This window comes from Cnephaeus nilssonii (genome assembly GCF_951640355.1).
Source record: "Cnephaeus nilssonii genome assembly, chromosome: 3".
Taxonomy (NCBI): domain Eukaryota; kingdom Metazoa; phylum Chordata; class Mammalia; order Chiroptera; family Vespertilionidae; genus Cnephaeus; species Cnephaeus nilssonii.
Genome location: NC_137074.1, coordinates 55,079,079 through 55,105,624, shown reverse-complemented (window position 1 = coordinate 55,105,624; position 26,546 = coordinate 55,079,079). Strand labels below are relative to the sequence as shown.

The window sequence follows — 26,546 nt, the reverse complement described above, 5'->3', positions numbered from 1 at the left end:
CTTTTCCCAGTTCGGGCTTCTGGGTGTCTGGGACTGATCTTTCCAACAATAACTGTGGAAACGTCCTTGGAATGGGTTTGGAAGGAAAATGCCTTTTTTTAAAGTTGAGAGCTGCAATATCCCATCCCACAGAGGACCAGAAAACCGTTCTGGCAACAGCTGCCCCTTTTTTCAATCCTGACCCCAAAAATGTTTATATTTAGAATAGAAACTGTGAAAGACAAGCAGTCCTTCCTGTCACTTCCTCTCTTACCATCTTTCTCTTCTCATAAACCTAGTACTCCTGCCTCCCCAGAAGCCACTGACGTTTCTTACTTCAAGATTTCCTGCTCTAAAGGTTCCTTTTGGGCAGTGTGGGACAAAGGAAAAGACTGAAGTCTTTAAATGTGGATTTAAACTACACTTTCAACTTACTCTATAAATTTAGTTGAACTTATTTATACTTTGTATTTTTCGTTTATTTTGAATCTACACTCAAAAGGATTTCAGGTGTCAAGTAGTATTAAACATATATCGAAAGAACAGTTTAAATGCCAATGGAAGATTAGAGATATTGGCACGCAGCAAAGAGTAAATAGGGTGGACTTCATAGAGGCAGGGTGACAAAGGCAATAAAGACGGGATAGAGGGGTGTGAGTTCTGAGTCTTTGGTGATTGGGAGTGAAACTCACAGAAATAAACAGAGGTGGCGTTCGCTTGCAGTGATGTAGGCCCCAGGCACTCCCATGGTCCCTCCTCAGTGCGTTTCGCCTGTAGAGAGAGTGAACATATCTGAACACATCCAGGGAGGACCACGTTAGCAGGCGTGGTGATTTTGCGGTTGTGTTCTTTATTTACTCTCCTGTCGTTCCAGGCCCACATCAAAAAATGCTTAAGGGGAAGGAAACAATCTGAGAGTTGGGTGTTTACATGTTATTTCATTAGGTGGCTATGGTTTTGAGGTCAGGGTTGCTGATTTATTTCCAGAATGCATTGTTTTCTTCGCTTTGCCAGGGACTTCACACCTGACATCAGCTGGAGGCATCACAAGGATGTGTTTGCCTGCAGTGATTCTGGGAAAATCCATTTTCACTCCTGAAAAAGAACCCAAAGTCTATGCAAAAAAAAAAAAAAATCCTTTAAAAAAACAGCTAGCTATAAATCAAATGGATCTTATTTAAATGTTGCAATAGGGGAGCTTGACATTTAAATTATGGATTTGCATTCATCAGCCTCCGTCTGTACTAAAATCCCCCTCCCACCCTGAATCCCGGACAACTTGGACAGCTGGTTGTGGATGCTGTAGAGAAAAAGGGGAGTCATAGTATGAGGGCCGAATAAAATGAGAAGAGATAAAAATGGTGATGAGGCCCTGCACCCTCTGGATTAGGCAGTGAAGGGGTCTTGTTCCCCATTTGGGATGTGGCCCAAACCTTGGGGAAATGCTGCATTTCATCCTAGATAAAAACGGAAATCCTGCCAAACCTATGGAAAAGCTCTGCTTGGAGTCATCTTGTCAGAAGTGATTTTTAAGGGTGATGAGATTATTTCAAATTCCAGCTAGTGTTTCACTGTGGGGATGAAGAGCAAACATCCAGAGAAGTTTCAGAATGTGAAACCAAGGGTGGTTTCTGTAATGAGACGTGTGGGCGCTGACATAAGGCAGGCAGGGCTGTCACTGCAGGGCCAAAGCTGTGCTTCCCCCCTAAAGGAGGGAATCTATGGACATACTCTGAATTCCTGGGGATTACCCAAGAAAACCAGAGCAGGCCTGCTCCCCCGACATCTGGAGATCTAAGCCAGGCTCCTTAACCATGTCACTGATGGCCGAAATGGGCTAATTAATTTAAGAATTAAGGGTGTATAGAAATTGCTGTACTGGTCTCCTCCTGTCAGTGAGAAAGGTGTGCATGGCTCCCACAATGTAACCTGGGACGAGGCCATAGGGAACCGCCAATAAGCGTGAAACTCTTCCCAAAGGGATTCAGCAAATGCTCAAAAACCAGGACTGCAGCTGCATTCCGGCCATACTTTTTTAGGCACCTATAGATGGTCTATAAAGCCTTTTCCTAGAGGGTCAGCCTCCCTCTATGAAAAGCATTTTATATGAAATGGTTATGACAAAAGAGACGCTTCACCAAATACAAGTAATGTTTGTTTTGTGATGGTAGGAATATGGATAGTATTTTCTTGTTTTTGATGCTTCCGTGCATTGCAAGTGTTCTACAATTAATCAGAATGATCAGAGAGAAATGAAAAATATTTTTAGAAGCAAGAACAGTCCAGTGGTCTCCAAACGCTTTGGATTACGCATTCTCTTAATAAAGTAATTTTGAACTTGTGCCCCCCTATCTATGTATATATAATAATGTATAAATTATACACATCTTACATCACTGACTACTAATCTCAAAACTCAATGTGCCCTTAGGGCGAAGTTCCGCTTCTTCATTATAAATTGTGGTTCCATACTTCAAATCCTCTTCTGGATCATTTCCAGTTATGTGTTTGGCCTGGTTTCTTGACAGATCTGATTAGATTGTCAGTGTTTCTTTACCCCATCATGTGGCCGACAAAGAGTTCAAAGTTCTCTTGTGCTTTCATGATTAGTGTTATCTGCAAGCTGCCATCTTTGAGGAACCTTGTTGAGCCATGTGTCTTTTTGTGAAGGTTAGTTTAGTTAAAACTAGATAGTAGATCATTCCATTTAACTGGACATATGAAAAGAACAATAATTTGAAACGTGATGAAAGCAACTGAGCAAATGAGTCACAGTCAGCCCCTCTGCAGTGGGGCGCTCCTCCCCCCCACCCCATCCCTGAGGAGCCCTCCCCTGTCCCATCATCTGCCAGGTGGTGGGACAGACTCCATCTACCAGTGAAAGTTCAGGGAAATGGCCAATCATTTTTATTGGTTTGATCTAGTGGTATGCAAGCCAATAACATAACATAACACATATATGCATATGTATAGACAGAGAACTTTTCTCGCTGTTATCAATGGATAATCTTGAGCATCTTCTGAGTGGGCTTACCTACATTGGAGAGGACTGGAAATGGCACCAAGAAAGACACTCTACACGAGGGACTTTATGAAAAATGGGTCACAGTTATGGTCTTCCTTTTAAATCTCTGACTCTATAATTACAAAGTTTGCTCAGTGCACCTGAAAATTAATCTGTACAATTAACCTGAGTGAGGAATAGAATAGCCAACTCTAAATCCATAGGTCCACGTTAGGACAAGTTGGGGCCAGGCTGAGGCTGGGGGAAAAAATGGCCTTCAAGAAAGAAAATTCTGGCCCTATCCAGTTCGGCTCAATGGATAGAGCATCTGCCTGCAGACTGAAGGGTCCCAGGTTCAATTCCAATCAAGGGCACATGCCTGGGTTGTGGGCTGGATCCCCAGTAGGGGGCGTGCAGGAGGCAGCCAATCAATGATTCTCTCTCATCATTAATGTTTCAATCTCTCCCTCTCCCTTCCTCTCTCTGAAATCAATAAAAATATATTTAAAAAAGAAAAGAAAATTCTGCCCGGAGGAGAGCAAACTGGTTGCAATTTACTGGTGGTCTCAACTCTTCAACTGGTTGTATGCAGTGGCCCCCTTAGCGTTTTATATTCGAAAGAGATCGCTCAGTCAACCTTTTATCTGATAGAAATTCAACTCAATAAACATTTAGTGAGTGCCTAAAAACTATGTTGGGCATTGAAGATACAGCCCCTGGCATCAGGGGACCAGTTGGGGAGTAACACAGGAACCCAACCATCGTACTATATGATCATTCTGTGAAAGGGAGAGGCTCTCGGTTTGATGGAACATGGTGGCAGGAATGCCTAGCTCTGTCCGGCTGCTCACAGAAGGTTTCCCAAAGAGAACTCACCTAGAGGACAGGTAGGAGTTGGTGGCCAGGATTGGCATCCCTGGAAGATGCCCCCCAACTTCTACCAGATTGTTTCCAGAGCTCAGAGCAGGGGGTGGGGGGAGAGGAGAGACAAGAGGGAGCTCAGGATTTCTTCACCAGAATACACTTTGATCCTGGATCTTCTCTCTGGAAAAACAGGACCAATCTGCTCCGTCTTTTATTTGGCAGCCTGAAAATGTTTAAAAATGGTCATCATAGACCTCTGTTCCTTTATCTGAAAAATGTTGGGATTGTGTAAGTTATTTCTGCAGTCCCCTCCGACTTTAAAACTTCGATGACTGTTTCATCGTCAGCCCTTCTCTCTGGTACATATTTCCAATTTATTTACCTCTTTCTGGATGTGACACAGTTTCCAGACACCTGACTCTCCTGGTCACCTGCTGCCGAAGGGACTCTAGCTAGCTGCGCCTGGCTTACTAGACACACACCTGCATGTGGCGTGTTAGGACACTGGCACCTCCCAGTGTAGCCCAGGAGACAGGAGCCTTTTCAGTGACTTCATCACCAGTCTCGTCTAGGCCTATGCTCTCTTAAAAGCTGCTGGTTGTCTTTTCAAGGTAATTGCTTCGAATATGCTGACTTTCTTACTAACCTAAAGGAAAGCTTTTTATATATTTTCCTTCTCAAATTTTACTTTTTTTTTTTTTTTGCTGGTCCAGTTCTTCAGCCTATCAAAATACATTTAATTTATTATTGCTATAACACTGGCCGTTCGAAATATTGACCAGGTTAGATGGGGCTTCACTGTTCTCCTGTGACACAGAGCCATCGGCCGCACAGCCATTCTGTCGACTGAGTCATCAAAGGGCCACATCATCGAGTCCAGTTTCAGAACCTTTTCTTCCTTGATACAGCATGAGAATCTGCAAAGCCTTGCTGTTCTCTGTGTGGGTAATATACCACAAATCCACCACCATAGTAACTGTATCAAGAGAGAAAACAAGGTCTGATTGTGACCAGTCTTTGTGGATCCCTCCTAGAGATCACTGTAGCATTTTCTAAATGTGCCTCAGATCCTTTGAGAAGGAAATACAGAATAAATACACTAAAGTAAACCAAAATCTGCACAAAACATTTATTTATTTGATAGTCTCCTCTAGACTGTTATCAAATTGATTTTTCAGGATCATTGCGGGGGTTTCCCCTCCCACCTTCATTTTTTTTTAAGGATTCTTCATACAGCTTTATTATTCTGGAAAATCATATGTTTTTAGTAACTTATTAAAGATCCCTGATGGAAACTTTCATATCACTCTGAAATGGGGTGGGTCCAGGGCCAAAGACCTGAAGTCAGGTTACATTACCAAGTTCAGATGCTGTGTGCTTCTCCTTTCTGGTAGGGATGCAGGGCATTCAGCAGAAGGACATGAGGTAAGCTCCAGTACTAGGTGTTTAGCTTACAGGGGAGAAAATAATTCTGACACTGAGGCATTCATAAGCACTGGAATGAGTGAACAATAGATCTTGTAGGAGCTCTTCAACAAAGGGAGGTCTTTAGAAAACAGAATAGATTCCCACAAGCCTCACACTGATGAAGAAGCAAAGATAAAGACAAAATAACCACTCAAGATCAGTCATGATTGTTTTAGAGATCTCAGCTTTAATCATGATGATAATGAAGAAAAGAACATGAAATTGGTCATAAAACTTATTCAGTTATCCAAACGATACAATTGGAATAGAAATTAGGTGGCTGAACATTGGAACTCATCAACTACAGCATGTTGCAATATGTTCTTACATTATGTTGCCAAAAGCGAAAAACAACTGAGTGTATTTCTTTCCTGCCAAGTCCTTTTGCTTTTCCAGAAAATTCTTGTTATATCCCCCAAAGGTCTTCATACAGCTACATAAAGAAATATTTTAACTCTTTAGACGGATTACATATTTCTAAATTAGGGAAAAAGTATGATATACCTTTAAAACAATCTACATTAGAATTCACTGATTTCATCACTAACAGAAAAGAATTTTACATTATATTCTTATACAAGAAGAATAGATGACTATGGCAATTCAGCTTATTTTAGTTTTATAGTGGTAACCTATATCAATATACAAACCCATTATAGATAAATAGTTCTTCCCATGTAATGGACCATTTCTCTCACTGCAATATGTCTTTCCCTACCATCCACAACGTGTAGGTCAGTGCAGAATATTTAGCTCTCAGTTTTTTCATCCTAATAAAAATAATGACATCATAAAACAGAAATATGCTCATTTTGCAGTTGATAGTCCAAGTTTCAGAGCAATCTCACCACAATTAAATGCCTTGGACCCTTTCTCCCAATCTTAGTTGGAATGGGTTTGGACCTTAATGTATGTAACATATGGGATAGATATACACGCATACATATATTACACATATATAAACACACATGCACCATTTGCTGAGAGATATTATGGCTCAGTCATCAAGTATGTAGTGTTTTGAGTTAGCCTGCTTGGGCTTAAACCTATTTCACCAACTTTACTAATTGTGTGACCTTAGACAAGTTACTTAATTTCCTCATCTTAAAAATGGGGATGAGAATAATAATTCCTAGCCCATAGGGTTATTAAGGATTTAATGAGTTAATACGTAGAACATTTTTAGCAAAGCTCCTGGCACTTAATCAACACTTAATACATTGTAATTGTTATTATTATTCACAATATATTTTCATATCTGTATTTGCTTCCATATTCTAAGCAGTTAAATATGCCATCATATTGTTCCCCATTGTTTCTCTCTGACTTGGTTTCCAGGTCACATTGGGCACCCCTGAGTGCTCACACAGCTGCTGTGAGAAGCAAAGACATCGCTCCTGCTCTACCTGGGGCAGGCTACACGTCTGTCTGCTGATTCTCCCCTCCCACCACTCACACCCTAATATCATATTTCAGATGTGTCTCCTGCTCATGAAAAATGCTCCTAAGGGGTCAGAAACTTCTAGATAGGTTAGCATTACCTCTATGCTAAGTGGTCTGGCAGAGCCAGCTTGAAAAAACAAAACAAAACACAAAACATAACCAAACTCTTAAACAAAAATATCCTATTGGGGGAAGGCGGTGTGTTTTCTTGCAAGAGTAAATTATTCCTGGCATTTATAAATGGCCACAAACACAATTTATTGATCTATTCAAGGAACACATGATTAATTTAAAAGGTTCATATGAAATAAAGAAAATGGAGTTATCATGAAGGTTGTTTTTCTTTTAAGAAGAAAACAGGAGAATGATTAAATGGGCACTTCTCTGACATGAGAATAATGAAAAGAAAGTTACCCTCAGAATCAGGTCTTGGACCAGCCTTATTGATATCACACCATGGTCAAGAGCACTGGACTTTGTATGTAGTTGGATGCTCAGCTCTGTGACCATGGGGAAAATGAACTGACTTCTCTGTGTCTTAGTTTCCTGCTAGAGTTGCTATGAGGACTTAATAAAAGAAAGTTAGTCAAATTCTTAACACACTGTCCACACTGGAATACATGCACAAGGTAGAATTTCTTTTTCCATTGTGATCGTTATCATGAGCTGAAGAAAAGGACCACACAGTGAGATTTCCAACTTTGCAGGTGATAACCAAGAGCTGAGCTGATGGGAATAGACCACAGGAAGTGGGAAGAGAAGGGGCAGGTGGGTTTTGATACAGGCAGGCATAGAATAAAACATTGGGAGGGGAGAAGCTAAAGTGTTCTCTACATAGAAATACTGGGAAAGACCCAGAAAATGGGAGGAACCAATGGAGAGGGCTTCCTGAGACCAGAGCCCAAGGCAGCTGCTAAGCCAAGTCCCTGGGGTTAATTTTTGGCAGCAGAATGCTGGATTCAGTGAATCTCGTCTGGCAGGAAAGCCTTGGGCTTCGTTTTGGTGTGAGCCTTCCCATTTCCCACTGCCTCTTACCCTTTATAAATAAATTTCTGTTTAGCTCCTTCTCTGATTTCCCTTATGGCTGTGGCTCTAGAGTAGACAGTTGTTAGAATAGAAATGTTGCCAATGTATCTCTCAAAGAGGTCATTGTACCCTAACACGCCAATTAATTCAGGGGAGCCAGGGAGAGAGAGGCCACTGGAGCCAAGAGTGAGTGGGCCAGGAGCTGAGAAGGAGTTAATTGAGTGGAAGGAGAAAGCAAAATAGGTCGATTAAAAGCTGAATTCCCTGTGGGCACCTTGTGTTCTTTCATTTATTTGGTTCAGGCCCTAGTTTCTGCCCTGAACAAATTCTTCCAGGCTTCTTTTCCAAATGGAGTTAAGTCACCGAATTCATTCCCAGTGCCAGCTTTTCTTTTCAGAGTCTTATCTCTGTATTGGCAAACTAGCCCCTGCCCCATGTGATGAGATAAGCCAGGGATAAACATCTGGTCTGGGGGTCATTTCATGCCATAGAGGTTACTTTGAAGGCAGTGAGAACTTGAACAGACTGAGAGGAGGGGCATTTCAAAGCCACTGGACCAGGGAGGGAGACTGGAGAGGGCAGAGCTAACTCTCAGGGTCAGTGAGGAAAGCAGCTCACTGATCAGTTCATGTAGCAAGTGTATGAGATGAGGCTGGAAAGCTAGCAGTAGGTAAGCGTCAGAGTTGAAAACAAATTTGTTTCTTAAAAAAAATATATGAGTGCCTGTTATATGCCAGCCTTGTACCCCAAAAAGAAAGTAGAGAGGAGGAACTCAATGGAAGAACATTCCTTGAGCAAATAGAAAATACAGGGTATCCCCCCAAAATGTATACACACTTTGAATAATTATTAATTCCAATTGGTTAAATCTGAAAAGAAAGAAACATCAATTGAGCTATTAGCTCAAATGTGTGTATACGTTTTTGGGGACACCTGTAGAAAAGAGACTAATTTAAATTCCAGCAAACATTAGAAATACACAAATCAATCAGGAAAAAGAATTACACAAATCAGACCATTACCGGGCTCTGGGCATCAGTGTGTGGGTGGAATGGGAAGAGAGAGTCAGACACAGAGTAAAGAGCATTTAAGTACAGGAAGGGTGGCTTAGGAGTCAGGCGGAACTGCTGAGTAGTTGCTTGGAATTCATAGTCTTCAGGCCTCATAACAGATTCGAGCCCTCTATTTATTGGTGTCAGGTGGTGAGGGTGGAGGAAGACAGGGAAGGGGAGAAAAAGAATATAGAAACACTGGATATAGAATGTGGACATATTTCACATTTGGTTTAGATGCAGATTCTCAAGATACCAGACCTCTGAGCCTCTCTGTCCCAACAAGCTTCTCTGTTTTGCTCTGCTCCTCCCCGGGACCTCGACCTTTCCCTCCATAGATCCTGGTCCTGGGATCCCTCAGGATCTTCCTACAGCACACAGACCTGTCATAGACTCCGTTTTATGGAAACAAAACAGAAGCCAAAATGGGAAAGGAAGGCAGGCTCTTCCTTTCATGCTTTTTGTCTTAGTTTTATTCCAATTTCTCTTAGTTTGTAGGCAAAGAAATGGACTAAAAATTTTTGGGGGGCTATTTTCAATATATTATCTGATAAAAGGCTTATATCCAGCATCTATTAAAATCTCACAAATCTATAATCAAAACATAATTATCCTAGCTTTTGAAAAATGGGCAAAAGACTTTAAAAACACTTTTAAAAGGTAGATACAAATGGCCAATAGCATATGAAAATGTGCTCACCATCATTAGTCATCCTAAAACCATGAGATAGCACTTCACACACTCCTACATTTAAATAGATTCATAATATCAAGTGATGGTGAGAATGTAGAGCAATTGGAACTTTCATACATGCCCATCGGGAATGCTCAGCAAAGACCTACCCTATGACTCTACAATTGCACTCCTAGGTAACTCTAAGAGAAAGGAAAATCTATGTCCATAGAGGCATTTGTGTAAGAACTTTCACGTCAGCCTGATTCATAATAGCTAAACACAGGAAACAACCCAAAAATCCATCAGCCAGAGACTTGATAAACAAATTGTGGCACATCTATACAATGGACAGCAGTAGCGAGGAATGAACTACCGATACACACAACCTGGATGCATCTAAAATACAATGTGTTGAACACAGGAAGCCAGACCTAAAAGAGTATATACTGTGATTTCATTTGAAATCCAAGAATAGGCTAAGCTACGTCTGTGATGTAAATCATAAAGTGGTACCAGAGTGGGAGAGGGTGGGGCAGGAACTGACAGGAAGGGGGCACAAGTGGACTCCTTAGGGTGATGGAAAGGTTCATATTTTCTTTGGTGATGGCTACATGGATGCATAACATTGTCACAACTCCTAAAACTAATGCTTAAAATACAGGGCGGGGCAAAAGTAGGCTTACACCTTTGAGTACAAAAAACAGATTTAATCTTCTTGTATTATTATTAATTATTGTATTATTTTCCTTGTGAACAACTGTAGACCTACTTTTGCCCCACCCTATATGTGTATTTTATTGTATATAAGTTATAGTTTAACTTTTTACATACAAGAAGAAAAACATTTATAAGCCTAGTAGTCTATGTAAGCCTATTCATTTATAAATCATCTCATAAGTTATGTCATTTATCTGTCTTCTCAGTTTAATTTCTTTCTCTAGTTAGAGAATGAAGTACTTTTCAAAGATGAATACAACAGAAACCTGTTTTGCCTGGCAACCTGACCCTCAAGCTTCCCACGATAAGCAGAGACTAGGTTTGCCTGCTGAGCCCAGTAGATCCCTTCGTTGACCTGAAAAGATGTGGGGGCATGAGGTGGTGTTTTTACCGTTCCCCCACCTCTACGGCAAAGACAGCGGTACACTCCCAAGGAAGAAAGGTCTGACTGTTAGACAAAGAATGGAAACCAGTGTCCCAGAGAGCAGCCCCTGGTTCCTCAGTGCTTGCCTTCCCCCGCCCAGTCGCATGGCCCCAACACAGAGGGAACATCCCGCTGCCTCCAGCTGGGCTTCTCCTCCCCTGTGTCCCCATGTTGCTGGAGCAGCAGCTCTTGGTGATGGGAGGGTATGCCGAGTGCCAGCTGCCGCGAGGCCAGCGTCGTGAAAACCACTAAGCTGGGCTCTGGGGGGTGTGCTTGCGCTGCCCGGGCCAGACTATGGCTGTTCCATCCGGGGTGAGGCTTTCACTTTCTCTTCTGGGAATGGGGTGACAGTCCCTGTGCCATTGCCTTCCTGGGGCTGCTGAGGGGGCAGCACGAGAAAACAGACCTGAAAACCATGTTAGAAAAGTTTCTACCTGCTTCACACACCAGGTGGAACTATCACCCAGTTCGGTACATCTGAGCTCCTGCTCTGGGAATGATGGCAGGATTTGCAAAGGAAGTGTAGGATTTGGACGCTGTGCAATCACCTGTTTGAGAGTAGGTGAGGGGAAGCCACATGAGCAGAGGTGTCAAGCAATAACAGATTAGCAAACTCATATTGAGACAAAGTTTCCATTCATTACATGCTTCCGTGTTTATTAGATTCGTCAGTGCCTTTCGGTAGAGTATAATCTGCTTGGATTCTGTAGCTGGACTACACATTTCCCCTTGTACCGCCACCGTCTCCGGGTGTCAGCCTTTGTAATAGAGGGAGAGAACCCGCACAAAAGAACACGGGAGCTGAGGAAGACTGCAGCTTGGATGGACACCAACTCTCATTGATTGCGTAGCCTCAGGCCACTTACTGGGCTTCTCCAGCCCTCAGTTTCTATTTCTTGAAAAGAGCTAGACGTAATCCTTAAGTTCTGAGGACTCTCCAATGATGAGATGTTTTAGGGTAGTTGTGTGGTGTGGTGGAAAAAGTCTTTGCAGTCAGTAGAAGACCTGAGCTCCAGCCTCGGGTCTGCCCCTTGTGAGCAGGGTGAACTCCGCACGGCATTCCACCTTACTGCGGGAGCAGCTTGGCATTCCATCTTACTGCGGGAGCAGCTTCCTCTTCTCCAGGGCATTGCACTCAAACTGGATGGAGTACTAAACATTTTATAAACCATAATTCATCATACAAACGTCTCCTGCTATTCCACTGCTGCTGCAACACACGCAACACACTTTCAAAGGCATGCAGGCATGAGTGTGTGGCCATGTTGCTTAAATGTAGTTTAAGAGTCAAAGAGATGCAAAGCCGAGACTGATCTGAGAGTCAGGTTAGTTAATAAGGCTTGGGATCCATGAGCTTAGCAGCCTCGTGGACCAGCGAGCCTGGACTGATGGCTGTTCCCTCACAGGTGACGGCAGAGCTAGACGCCTGGAACGAGGACTTGCTCCGGCAGATGAACGACTTCAACACGGAGGACCTGACGCTGGCAGAGCAGCGGCTGCAGCGCCACACGGAGCGGAAGCTGGCCATGAACAACATGACCTTCGAGGTCATCCAGCAGGGCCAGGATCTGCACCAGTACATCATGGAGGTCCAGGCCTCAGGTAGGCAAGCTGTCCCAGCCTTGTTCTCCTGGCGGGGAGGTGATGAAAACAAGAACACCAGCTTGCCTCCAATGCGCCCTTTCACTCTGTTCATTCATTTCATTCCTATGGGTATAAGGAACGATTTTTGCCCCCATTTTAAGAAGAAAAAAACTGAGCGTGAGAGCTGAAATAACTTGTGCGGGGCTGGCCAGTTAGGCTGTGGTCAAGATGGAACTAGGACCAGGCTCTCCTGATTCTGTGGAGAGAATAGGGAAACACCGGTGGTAGAAATTAGCACAGATTTCCCCCCCACCCAAAAAAAAATAAAAAAATGGTGGCCTGGAAAAATAAACCAGGTGGGCTCCAAAAGCAATCAGCCATCCCTGTGAATCTATTAAATGTGTAGACATCTGCTATTCCACCCCTTATAACCCCTACACACACTCTCTCGTGCCCTGTCCTCCACCCCCAGGGCTGGCTCCTTATCTCCAGTCCATGCCTCTCAGAGTCCTGTGTTTTATCACTGGTCTGTGCATGAGTGTAAGAAGTGCTGATAAAAATTTATGGCAAGGTTGTATAATTTTATAACTCCTCAAAAAAACATGGTCGAGTTACCCAGGTTTGACTTCTTTTCCTGCTCGGGATTTATTCACTACCCTAGAAATGCACGCAACCTGACTGTTATACCTCCAGACCGGCCTTTGTTGTTAGAACGGAGGGAACCATCACAGTCCCTAGTCCAACGAGCCTAGAAAAAGTAACCACTCATGTGAGCACATACCATTGGAGTGCTAGAACCCAGGCCTGTACACCCAAACCCACCCATTGCCCTCCTCCCCCCACCCCTTCACCCTTGTTGGCTCAGGTTTCTTACCCTCTTAGAGGGGGCAGACACAGGCTCAGGTCACCAACTCTTTAAAGCACTGTTGGTCCATATCCTTGTTGATCATGAAGAATATTTACATGCATGGGATTGTTAGGCGGATCTTAACAATCAAACTTAACTTTAGGGTACTGTTTCTTTTAATGACCTGGAGGAGTACATACGAGCATTCAAAGGAACTTCCCTTCTAACCAGAGGAGAGGCACCTAGTAAATTCTACTCACTTTGGTCAGCAGGACATTTCCTTGAATTTTCGTTTGTGTTGTGAACAGGTCTGTTTAGAGGTGTGCAGACTGTGCCTCCTCATACAGCCCCAAGACGGGTCATTCACATTGTAGTCTATCTGCTGACTGTTTTATGACAATGCCCAGGCCCCACGCCCAAGCTACTCTGATTTAACAACCTCTGAATGGGCCTTGGGCATCAGCAACAGCTCCTCAGATGATTCCACTGTGCAGCCAGGGCTGAGACCACTGCTTTTCATGCAATGGTTAAATCACAACAGCTGATATCTATGAAATGAATGCCCCAGGAGACCCCCAAATGTGGCTCCCAGATCAGCAGCATCAGCAGCATTTGAGGACTTGTTAGCAATGCAAGCTTAGCCATGGCTGGTGGGCTCAGTTGATTGGGCATCGTCCCATGCACTGAAAGGTTGCTGGTTCGATTCCCTGTCAGGGCACATGCCCAGGTTCAGGCTCCATCCTCACTAGGGGGTGTGTAGAAGGCAGCCAATTGATGTTGTACTCTAACTTCGATGTTTCTCTCTCTTCCTCTTCCTTCCTTTCTCTCTCTCTATACATCAATTAAAAAATATTTTTTTTAAATGCAAGTTTAAAGGCTCTTCCCTAGGACCTATCATATCAGAATCTCTTGGGGTTGGGCCCACCAATCTGTGTTTCAAAGCCCTCCAGATAATTCTGATGTACCGTTGCCAGTCTAGGTCCTTGCTAGTCAAAGTGTGGGTTCTAGACCAGCTGTTGGCATTGTTGAGTGCTGATTAGAAATGCTGAATCCCAGGCCTTATCCCAGACTTAGGAAACTGGATCTGCATGTTAACAAAATCTCCAGGTAAATCGTGTGCACATGACAGTTTGAGAAGCCTGTACCTTTTTAAGGCCTTATCAGGGAATGGGGGAAACTGTGATCCTTCCTCTGGACTCAGGGTTTCACCCTATGGCTTGCCCTCATGATGCTCACAATAGCTGGCTATCCAGCTGAGCCTAGGAAGCGTGAGAGAATGCAGACACAGTGCCTAGGAGAGAGGCCCTAGGAGAGACACCCTACAGGGATGTTCTCTTCATCCCTCAGTATTGATGTGTCTGGCAGGAGGGAGCTTGTCTGCCTGAAAACCTGTGGCACTTAGGACCAGGGTTCTGGCATCACCTGGGGGAAGCCCACTTCTGTGCCAAGAGCCAGGTATCCATGGTAACAGGAAAATCTGCTGGGAGCTGGCAGGCCCTAAAGACTGCTTAAGATGGAGGGGCGGGGGGTAGTTGTACTTGGCGGCCACCTTAACCATGAGGGCTGCGTGGGTGCAAACACCCCAGGCAGATGGGCTGCCCACCCCCACAGCATCCTGTTCTGGAAATGAGCTTTGTCAAAAGAGGCTGCGTTGGCCTGTTCAGGCCTCTCTGCTGGGACTGGCTGTTCCCCTGCTCCTGCCGCATCTAGCTTCTCAGTCTGGCATAGCCCAGGAGGCTTCCCGGGGAATGAATCCAGGGGTTTCAGGGACACTCACTCTGCTGCAGAAAGCCTGGTCCTGCGGAGGAGGCAGCTATCTCCTCTCTGGCTGGGGGGCAGGAGGGCAGGCAGAGTCATGTCAGAGCTGGGAGTGGGGAGGGGGAGGTTGGGGTGGACCCAGCTGGACCCAGGAGGCCAAAGTATGCAGGACTTGAGAGATTCAGGAATGAGGCAATAAGGGGCTTGGGCATTTATGATGTACATCGAATGAACTATGTTTAAATTAAGGATAAAATAAACTGTTACGTTAGAAAAAGGATAATAAGCAAAATTAACAATTTGGTTGATATTTAGCCCTTCTTGCTAAATTAAGGGCTTATACTTTGATTTTGTAGGAGTAAATGGAAGTAGAGAATTTCCATACACTTATTTTCAAGTGTGAAATTTATAACATTGAGCCAGGTTCTACTTAATCCCTCTGGGTGCCAACAACTCTAACCAAAACAGAAGCCTTTGCTTAAATCGGCATCAGCCTTAGGAATAGAAGGCAGAGTAGGAACACTCTCCTCACTTGCTCATTGTGCTTTCCTCACATTAGTGGTGTCTATTTGAGTCTCAAGTTGGGAGGTGTTCGCTGGTAAGAATCAAGGTGGAGGGATATGCTGGCTGAATTCAGGGTCCAGTTCCTCCATCAAAAGTTGGAAGTGCCTTTTTTTCCCCCTCTGTAGACCTTACTTTCTTCTTCTGTCCAGTGTGGCAGGTGGACCTTGATTCCTAAAGTTCTCACTTTCCATGCTGCAGCTCCATCATCACCATTGGTTATGCCACAGGTCTTCTGTCTAATGTAACCTGGCCATGGGACTGTTACACTTGACCTTAGGAATAAGACAAGAGCCATATGCCCTGTGGATATGTTCCTTTTGTGGTTGAATCACAGCTTCAAGTTCTCTCCTTATGCAAGGCGTTGAAGTGAAAACATCTCTGGTGTCTGTGGCAGTGATGCTTAAAATTTACTCCAACCACCGTATTTGAAAATAAATAAATTAAGTGTTTTTTTGGGGGGTCACTCTTCTCCATGAGCATAGAGGTTCAGGTGCAGCGAGGAGAGGCTTGGCATCCCACCCCCACCCCCTACTCCCTGGGTGTCCTTGAGCATGTGACTCACTCTCTAAGCCTCACCATTTTCTGGAAAATACCAATCACGAGAATAACAACCCGAGAGAGTCACTGTGAGGATGCAGTGGGATAATTCCTGAGCATGACCAGGGGTTCGCAGAGCTTGATGATGATCATACATTACTCTAGCATTCCAGCACACAGTGCGTTTGGTTGGGGTCACTGTGTTCCTGTAGCTTCTGCAGCAGCTACAGTGAGGGCAGAGGGTTGTGTCCTGCCCAGAGCAAGTTCTCATTAATAACACTGGCTGAGTCATCAAGATTGAACATCATCGTGGGTGACACAGATGCAGGTAAAAATAATAGGCCACAAATAATTTTACTTAGGTTGTAAAAGGAAGGAAAGGCCTGTGTTTTTCCAAGCTACTCTGGGGTTGATGGGAATGTGGACCTTGGGGGGCAGGTCTGAGAGGAGGGCAGAAGAGAACCTGGTGTAAAACAAGGGTTCTCGAGACTTGGCTGCATATTTAGAATCCCATGGGAACTTCTCTAAAATACGAAGATCTGGGCCCCACCCCTCAGGGATTCTTACTTAATTAGTCTGGAATGGGTCCAGATTTTTAAAAACTTCCCAGGTGATTTCAATGTAGAGCCAAGGTCGATAAGACTGATCTAAAAACCTGATTAAAGGACTGTAATTTCTGAACTGAGTGTAATACTGAGGCAGTGATGTGGAAAGAGAAGTGGAGAGGGGAGAAGAAAAAAAGAAAGGAAAAAAAGGTGTTCTCTATCCAAGGCAGATATATATTTAAAGAACACAAGTCGAAACGCATATTACAAGAATGGGCAGTATAGCCAGGAATCCTCAACTCTTACGCTAGACCATAGATGCCTCTCCTTGAGGAAATTAAAGTGCCCCCCCACCCCCCCGCCGGACCTGGCAGCAAAGGAAAGCGAAGTGAGAGTTTATTACTAACGGTGGCCTTGAGCCCCAAATAAGCACAATGCCAAACCGTCTAGTAACTGTGTGTAACAGAAGAACCATTGTACATCTGATCCAGTGGTTCCCAATCTTGTTTGCATGTTGGACTCACCTGGGGAGCTTTAAGATTTACCGATTCCGGTGTTCTTGGTCTGGGGTGTGGGCATGGAATACTGATTTTTTTAAAAATTTCTGCAGATGAATCTAATGTGAGCCTAGGTTGAGAGCACTGGTCTAAAAGTGTCCAAACTACCATAGTTTCTAATTATATACTTTGAGCAAATACATAAATAGCAATGGTAAGATTTTATGTTTCCATTTTATACAAACCATTTCACAGTCCAATCAGTAATCAATAGCTACTGTGTTAAAATTTCCCTAAGAGAAAGGAAAAAGTGGGAAAATGGGTAATTTTTAGACTACTAAAGCCAGGCACTGTATATACTGGTACTTTATCTCTGAGTCCTCACAACACACCCAGAAGTCTTTCTTGGGATTCCCATTTTACCCAGGCTCAGAGAGGACATGGAGATCAGATACCATGGATAGGTTACAGCCCATGGATTCAAAGTTACATCTGTCCTTCCCCAAAGCTCTCAGGTACTTTCCACCACAGCACATGGCCTGAGTGCCTCCCTAAAGAGGTATTTATTGGGTGTTATGAGTCAAGCACTGGGCTAGGTCCTGAAGATGTGGAGAGGCATAAGACAGACTTGGACCTAGTATCAGAGAGCCTGCATTTCTGCAAGAGCATGGAGAAGTTAATAAGGAACAAGCCTCAGTGCAAGTGTTCTGATGGAGTGATAAGAACAGGGCATTGTGGGAACATCAGAAACTTCAATACAACATTCTATAAAGAGACTGACAAACTATTTTATCAGAAACTAGAGGCCTGATACACGAAATTCGTACATGGGTCGGGTCCCTAAGCCTGGCCGGCGATCAGGGCCAATCTGTGGGGTGACCGGCAGGGCGATGGTGGGACCCCACTGGCACCCACCTTGGCTGGCCTGGGCCTACGGGCTGGGGGCAGCTCCTGCATTGAGCATCTGCCCCCTGGTGGTCAGTGCGCATCATAGCAATTGGTCATTCCCCCAGTTCTGCTGTTGGGTCGATTTGCATATTAGGCTTTTATTATATAGGATACATTTCAATACTTGATACAAAGAACAAACATTCTTGTTGCGGCATTTCTGAGAGCCCCTGAGGAGGCTAATTAAGCCTGATTGGGAGTAATGTCAACACAAGAAAACTATTTGCTGTTGATGGATGGATATGTGCCAACTGATGGGTTTTAACTGGGACCCATTTCAATGTGTTGGAGGCAGTGGGAGAGAGCGGTGAGTTTCTATTCTTTTGGGTGCAGCTGGAATAAGTCTTCCTGTTTTCCCATTCTCCATCCACAACATGATGCGCTACTGAGGAGCGCAGAGATGTCCTAGGCATCGTTCTCACCCATTCCAGTTCCTGTGTTCATCTCTCAGAAAACAATCCAAGCGAGGTAGATGAGAATGAAGGGCAGGCTGCAAGCCTCTTCTGGATGATGTCCTAAGCAGGTGGATGACCCCTTTGATGCATTACTAGGCGTAGAGACCTATTTACCTGCAGTGTGGCAGGGGTGAGCCATGAGCTTCCTGTAGAAAGACACTTTGCCCAAGCCCAGCATCCTAAACGTCAGAGACGCATGCAGAATGAAAACCGAGCTGGAAAAAACCCACATGGTGGCTGGAAGCAGGGAAGAGCATCTACTTCTGCAGATGGATTTTAATTAGATTTTCAGAAGGTAAACATGGGGTTAAGGGTCATCCATTTAGCTGAGCACTGCAGACGTAGAAATGTTGTCTTGCTTCTCATTTTTTATCTCAGTCAAGGAGAGGCTCTATCTCATCCTCTCGGTAATTGAAAATAGTAAGAGGAGGGAGTTGGCTGCCAAAAGGACAGGCTGTTCTTTTCTGTCTCCCGTGGATATTTCAGGAGCGAGGACTGGGAATTATGAAACTGACAGAAAAAAATAAACATGAGAAGATACTGAAATTATTACCATATAACACCAGAAAATTTCTTTCCCACTCTCCCATATTGTCATTATATAAAACACTATTTTTGCCTCTATAGAAATGAATTTCCTTTCGCATGTACAGCTGTCCCCTGTACTACCCCGACTGTATGCTGCAGGTGTACCGGTGGTGGCAGAGGTGAATGTCTGATGGTGTGAGTCAGAGCAATGGGGATGTCTCCCAAAGCAGATTTCTTTTTCAGGCGGCCATCCACTGAGATTGGTGGGCTCCCCAGCTGACCAGCTAACAAGAATGTGCCTTGGGCAGAAGTGCCTGGGACAGGGTCTTTTTGGCCTTATTTTATATTTCCCAGTGTGATCCAGAGGCTGGCTTGTGAATATTCTGGGTGTTGGCAAATCCCCCCTCAGAGACTGCTGGGTGCTGTCTTGTCTGGGGATGGACTTCCAGAGAACCAGCTCTCTATAACACCAGTCGATATAAGAAGCTGACCATCTGTTGAAAACTTAGTCCCAGGCAAAGGACCAGTTAACCCAAAAGAGATGCCATGTTGGAGCATCCCAAACCAAGCCCGTTATGGCAGTCTGTCCGGTTTCACAGAGGGATGCCTAGTAGTTGGGAGGGTGCTGATAATGGCTATTTCTGAATTCCAGCTTTTATATGACTATTGAATGAAATGTAGTCTTTATGGTACTACCTGGTTTTTAATTGTTTATCTTTTAAATCAGGAATTGAGTTAATCTGTGAGAAAGACATTGATCTGGCAGCTCAGGTGCAAGAGCTACTGGAGTTCCTCCACGAGAAGCAGCATGAGCTGGAGCTCAATGCGGAGCAGACGCATAAGCGGCTTGAGCAGTGCCTCCAACTGCGGCACCTCCAGGCTGAGGTCAAGCAGGTGAGCCTGGCTCCTCCACCTTCCACTCGGGCTTCCCACCCGGGCTTCCCAACGGGGCTGGGCCTGCTCCTGGTATGGGGTGAGGCGTACAGAGCCACAGGTGTAACCAGACCTCAGAAATAGATGAGTTAAGGAGTGGTTGTATTAGTTTCTGAAAGCTGGGCTGCCACCTATTGGATCTGACAAACAGGTCTGAGGGTCCAGTGGCCCAAACAAGAAATGCATAATTCCTCGTTCATAACAATCTAAGGAGAGCATTCCTGAGTTGTTCTTAGACACTGAAGGTTTTTCTCTTCCTTTGCATCCCCAATCCTGGCATACAGTTCATGGGAAATACAAATCCTTTATCAATAAGTATATGGAGACTTTAGAGCTCGGTTGATTAATTTGGGGCCCCTGTGTGCCTAGTAATAGTACCTGTCACATAGATGATAGTCAATACGTGGTAGCAGTTGCCATCATTCTTTTCAGCATGGTTCCGATAACATTTTCTTACCACATTAAAGTCAATTTCAAAAAGGGTTCTTATCTATATGAGACATGGTACTAGCCATTTTTCTAAGGACATACCCAGGTCTCCAGGAATCTCTGGGGACATACCATGACCCATGGCACATTTAAAAAATACTACATATTTTACTCTTATGTACACCGACTGCTAGAGCTTTTAGATTTAAATCTATTAATGTACCCCAGGGAACAAAAACATCATATTTGATTTAATGATTGCTTGGTCCCTTGGAGTCAGGGTATTCCTTGCTAATGCCTATGTCTTAGTTATAACATTGTTATTTATTAAAATGGGCAAAAGTATCTTCTGTGCTCCCCTTCTCCCCCAGTCAGTGCTCAGCCAGAGCCCACACATGCTGTGCTAGAGATTCCCCACTGAGCCCCAGGCAAGACCAGATCACAGCGCTGCCATCCAAGTTGTTTTCCGCTTAGTTGCACTGGGATCCCGCGTGGGTCTCTGGAGAGAAATATTATTCACGGGGACATGGTGGGACTCTTAGCAGGCCCGGAGCAGTGAGGAGAATACAAATCAGAAACGCTTGGCAGTAATGATAGTTCTTTCTTTTCGTATGAGAAGTATTTTTTCATTCGTGATATCATTCTAGGTGAAGAAGCCATGGGGGGAAGTGGTGTATGTTTACTGTACAAATGGGGAAACTGAGGTACCATAGGATTAGTGCTCCCAGGGCCTCTTGACCAACTCAAGCTAAAACTTGAACCCAGGCCTCCTAAATCCAGGGTCCTACAATTTGCCTCTGCAAGACCCCACGCCCACCCTGCGGTTTCGAGGGGAACAGAAAGAAGCCCTGCAGCAGCGTGCAGTCCGCGTTTTCTTGGCCTCTGCAGCATTACACTGAATGGCCGGCAGGCGTGGTTTACACCTGGCGGCGAGGTGGCACCTGCCCGCTCACTCAGCGGGCTCCAGAGGTCACGGGGGTCCTCTGCTCTGCATGCTGTTATTCCTGTCAGTGAACAGTGGCAGGGACGACCATCCGAACAAAACAGAGCAGATGAAAATTATCCCTATTTGACTTGGAAATGAATCTACTTTTGCTTTTGTTCCTGTTTTTTTTTACTTATTTATTTTTTTGCTCCAGCATTAACAGTGTAGAGCAAACACCCTAATTATGTTTTTGTGTGTGACTAATATGAAAATGGAAATGAATGTTCATCCTCCAAGTATACATCCTGTATAGAATGGGGAGCTGGGATGATGATAACACAGTTTGTCAAATGGGAAAGTGAAACATCTATCTATGAATAATTCAGGCTTGATGAATATCTATATACATTTCCATTCAGCATTGTATGAGTTGGAGAACCAAAACAGAATCCTCCTATGGGGCTGAGGAAACCCCGTCTCTCCCCAAGCTCAGAATGACACGCAGTGGGATTGGAGTTCCAAATGGGGCTGGATTGCTCGCATCAGAATTTAGGGAAACTGTGAAGGCCTTTGCAAAGGACAGCGGCCTTGGGGGTGACAAGGGACTGCTGTTCGGTCCAGCCACCATGCCTCATTAGACAGACTTGTTTTCCTTGTCAATGTAACACTCTTTCTCTAGAGAGTTGTCTGATCCTGTTCAGAGCAGGCATTTGCGTTTGATGGAAGTTGGTGGAGCAGGAAATATTGATTAGGAAGCTGTCGACCCTTGGAAAGAGGGAGTTAATTTAGATGTCAGTATTGATCAGTGGGGCTACATTTAGACACCAGCTTGAAAACCAGAGTTTTCTTTTTAATATACTCTCAAAAGAAGAAAAGAATAAAAGAAAAAGGACATTTAATGGAAATGCCATCAATGGGGACAGAAAAGGGGAGGACAACAATGTGTTGTTATACCGCTCTGTCGTTAGAGCTCTCAGAGAGGAAAGGTTGAGATGTGGCCATCATAACCTTAAGTGTTGTTACGTCACAGTTACATGAAACTGAAGCTTTGAGGGGGACGATGCCACAGACATTAGACTGAAAATTATTTTCAAGTGTTCAGGACAAAGGAAGTTGCTTAATGCAACTGATTTTTTTCCCCTGAGGGATTACCTAGGACTTTGTATGTAAGATAAATGGCCCAAATACCTCCAGAAAAATGTTGAGTTTTAAAGGGAAACCACTTTCCTGATTACAGCCCGTGGCCCAGGGCTCCAGACCACCCACATGCTCCCTTTCTTCTAGAAAACTTGTTCAGATTATTCTTGAGACCCCACAGAATGCTCTGATTGCTTTCCAGGAAAATTGCTACTCGGGTAAGGATGACCTCACATTTACTAGATAATTTAGGAAGATCTGAATAGCCTATTTAATGGGCATAAAACTAAGTGAATTTCCATATGTATTCCTGAAGAGCAGTGCATTTAGCAGAAAATAGGCCAAAATGGATTTATAAGATTTAGGGGCTCTAAGCAATGGGGAAAGAAACCACATGTATTTGTCTACTAACGATATTGACTTAAATTAGCCCTATGGACCAAATACTGGCCAAAATGTGCATAGTATCAAGGTGGACATTCAAAACAAAGGAGAAAAATATTATCCTGTTCTCATATTCCTGTTGAGAATACTGTGTTCAATTGGGTTCACTATACATAGAACTTAGAAAAGAGTTGGAGTAAATCCAAAAAAGAGGCAACCACTACCCATTTCTATCCATTTCTGTCCAAGTGGAGATCATGAAGAAGACACGTGGTCATGGCCTATAAAACCACGATGGATGAGCCCATACAGTCTCAAAACCATGAATCTTTAGAACTAAGAAACATTGAAAACATGACAGGCTCCCAGTTACCCTCTGAGGGGCTGATGATTTTCCTGTGGCTGGAGTTTCAGAAGTGGCTGTGCCTCGTGATGATATCTGCAGTCGCAGACCTCAGAGTCAGTGGCTTTGAGTGCAGCCTCACAGATTTATTGTCAGCATGACCTAGAGCACACAGCCATATACCAGCAGCTTCCTCAGCCTACGTGGTGGCAGGGTCCACCTGCCCAGCTTGGATGGCTTCATTGTTTGTGGACATCCACATCCAGTTAACTAAACAAGTCTCCTAACCCAGTTAGCTGAGCTTTCTTGGCCTGAGGAAGCAATAGATCTCCATTTCCGTTCCCTCGCTCCGCTCTGACTGAGTCCCCAAGCATCCATACTCTTTCAGTCCCTCCTTTCTGCAAAGCTACGTTCTCTGGTGTACTATGGTTATAGGGGCCAACCCAGAATTTTGAAAGAAGTGTGGAATGTTAGGGTTCAAAGTGACCTTCAAAGATCATCTAACCTATAGGTAAACTGTTGCCTCAATGATTGGTCAACATAAAATGTTCACTTGGTGGATTATATGTTATGGTTTGCAAAGTACTTGTACATTAATTATTTTATTTCATCTTTGCCCTGTGACTTAGGCAAGCAAGGGGTTACCATTTTACAGAAAAGAAAACTGAGCCTCAGAGAGATGAAATGTTTCCAAACTCACACAGCTCAAGATTGGTAGAACCAACACTTTCTCATTTTTATTATAATATTTCTTCTACTACCTTGCACTCAATTGGATGCTCACTGAAGAATAAATAAGCACCTTTATGAACCAGGAACCCTAAGGACTATAGTAATAGAGAATTACACCAACAAGAATTGTCATTAATCAGAGTACAAAGAATGATAACAAAACAGCTAAGACACCTACTTAACATTAGGAGGCCCAGAATATGCCAATAAATGCTACAAATACTGGGACAAAAATTAATACTCCCAGTCTTTCTCTCTTCTCATTGTGAGAGGTACAAATGAAGAATCATAGCATTACCTAGCTTTGCTCCAGAATTAAAAATGAGCACCACCACTATTGTCCTGCTATGTTGCATCAACCCTGATACAGAGAGTGACGGTACTGCTATCCTAACCTTACAGATGAGAAAACTGAGGCTCAGAGGGTTAGTAACAAAGCCAGGTGTGCTGACTTCAGGTTTTGTGCTCTTCTCTACTATCTCAGTTCTGCTTCTAGGACTAACTCAATCATAGGGATCAGTCCCACCCTGACTGAACCTGAGGCATGGCTATAAACTGCCATGGATTTTTTATCTTCCTAAAATCAAGTCTCCCACTTTAAAGTCCTGCAGTGCCTTTATAAATAGTGTTTGGGAAATAAAAGTGAGTAAGGATGTCAAAGATATGGCATGATTTAATGAAAGAGGTAAAGACTGGAGCCCATAATATTTCTAAATGGAAAAGCTGGTAAATGGGGATCCCACAACCACAGCTACAACTGATGCTTCAGTTGGCTGAAACTGGAGAGGAATATCTCCTCAGGAGGCCAGAGGGAATCAAATTGCCCCTCAAGCATTGATTTGTGATGTCTGTGGAGAAAATGTTTCTCTGACACCCTCAGATGAATCTTGAACCAAGCAAAATGCAATGAATCATGGCAGAAGGACTACATAGTTCAGAAATGTACATTGTGAGCTCCATTTTGCAAAAAGATGAAGCATTCGGAGCACACAATGCATGTATGCTTCCACCCAAACTTACATGGCAGCTTTGGGAAGTCATTCGCCCCTCGAGCCAGACAGCCACAGTCCACCAGCAGCATTGGAGATTTCACACATACACTCTGAGCAGTTATTTCCTGCAACTGTTTGCTGTACAATAGTTGTACCTCATCCACAATCTGCCAGACCGGCCATAAATTAACATCTCAATCCAGATAGCCCTGCTTCAGCGGGATTTCTGCCCCCGTGTTACCCATGCACGATATGGCACCAGTCGTTTTCTGCCCGAGGAGGAAATTTGCAAAATGTCTATGAGGGTTATGGCATAGGAGACCAGGCTTAGTATTTTTCTAATTGTTTAACATGAAGAAGTTGAGAGGAGAAAATAATATTCTGAAACAGATTGTGGTGACTTCTGTTTGTGTTGAAGTGACAGATACATGGTATTTACTGATTTTGACATTTCAAAAGAATTTTTTCTCCAGTAAAACTCTCAGATTTCCTAGTAAAGAAAATATTTGGCCATTTGCTGGTGACCAGACACAAGGTAGATTTTCCAGGCCTGATTCTTCTAGTTTGATTATTCGCACTAACACTATTAGCTGGGTAATTGCACATGCCCATGTCACCCAGGACTGTCTAGACGGTGTCAGCTGTTTCTCCTTCTATGCTAAGATTCCCTCGCTGAGAACTAATTAAGGTGACCTATAAATTTTACCCAGCTGAGTCATAGCCTCTAAATCAATTATCACTTACTCTCCCTTTTTCTAATGTTCCCGTGTATGGGTTATTTACACTATTTTGCTTGTTTTCTTTCTCCTTCCTCCTTCCTCCTTCCTCCTTCCTTTGGGTTGCTTACCTGCCAAAGCCCAAGCCTGTCTACCTTGGCTATTTGCAGGGCATAGGCGGTTGGACCCACTCCTTAGGTGTGACCTGGGTGTTTGTCATAGATATTCCCTCACTCTTTCAAAAACATTACTCCATATTGGTCATATGCTGTATACTGTGCTGGGCACTATACGAGATGAAAATGTGACTAATATAATACTCTGCTCTTCTGGAAGTTTACCTTCTACGGGGAGAAAGGAAACGTAGGTCGGAATAATTGACCAAAGGCAGCCTGAGGTGAGAGCCACGAAGGTGGTACATGCAAAACCGTACGGCTGTGCTAGGTGAGCAAGAGGTCCTTTCTCATGGGAGTGATTGGGTTGGTAGATTTCAAGACGTTATTACTATTTAAAATGGGTCTTTCAAAAGGAAAAGGGTACCAACAGAGGGAGTTTGTTTATACCATTCTGTGTTCCAGGAGGAACTTCAGAAATGGACATACAATGCCGTCAGATAAAGTAATGTTTAAATTAAGTGGGTGAGAAAATTGGGACAGAGGCATGATAAAGGTAGGAAAGAATATATGAAGCTGGGAATGAGGTTGGTCCTTAAAGTAAGTGCCCTGTGGCACAGGGTGCCAGGTAAGATGAGGAAGATGACCAATCTAATCACCCAGACCCGGCCTGTGGGTGGCAGATAGTGAGCTCTCTGACTGAAGGGCCCATCAGAGAGGGCCACAGCTCTGGGGAAGTTGCGAAGGCCGTTCACCTGTGCTCCTGTCCCACTCCCTAGGTCCTGGGATGGATCCGAAATGGGGAGTCGATGCTGAATGCCAGCCTGGTCAACGCCAGCTCCTTGTCTGAAGCGGAGCAGCTGCAGCGGGAGCACGAGCAGTTCCAACTGGCCATCGAGGTAACACCCACATCTGGCTGCACCGCCC

General features: G+C 44.1%; 1 protein-coding gene across 4 annotated transcripts in view; it reads left to right on the top strand.

Moving 5' to 3' along the window:
- Window positions 1–26,546, top strand: part of LOC307096987 (kalirin) — a 473,518-nt gene that overhangs the window by 360,408 nt on the left and 86,564 nt on the right. For all 4 annotated transcript variants that reach the window (XM_079766806.1, XM_079766805.1, XM_079766804.1 and 1 more), the window contains exons 14-16: window positions 12,059–12,254; window positions 19,643–19,809; window positions 26,399–26,518. In XM_079766806.1, coding sequence (XP_079622932.1) covers window positions 12,059–12,254; window positions 19,643–19,809; window positions 26,399–26,518 — 483 coding nt within the window. The remainder of the gene's footprint in view (window positions 1–12,058; window positions 12,255–19,642; window positions 19,810–26,398; window positions 26,519–26,546) is intronic.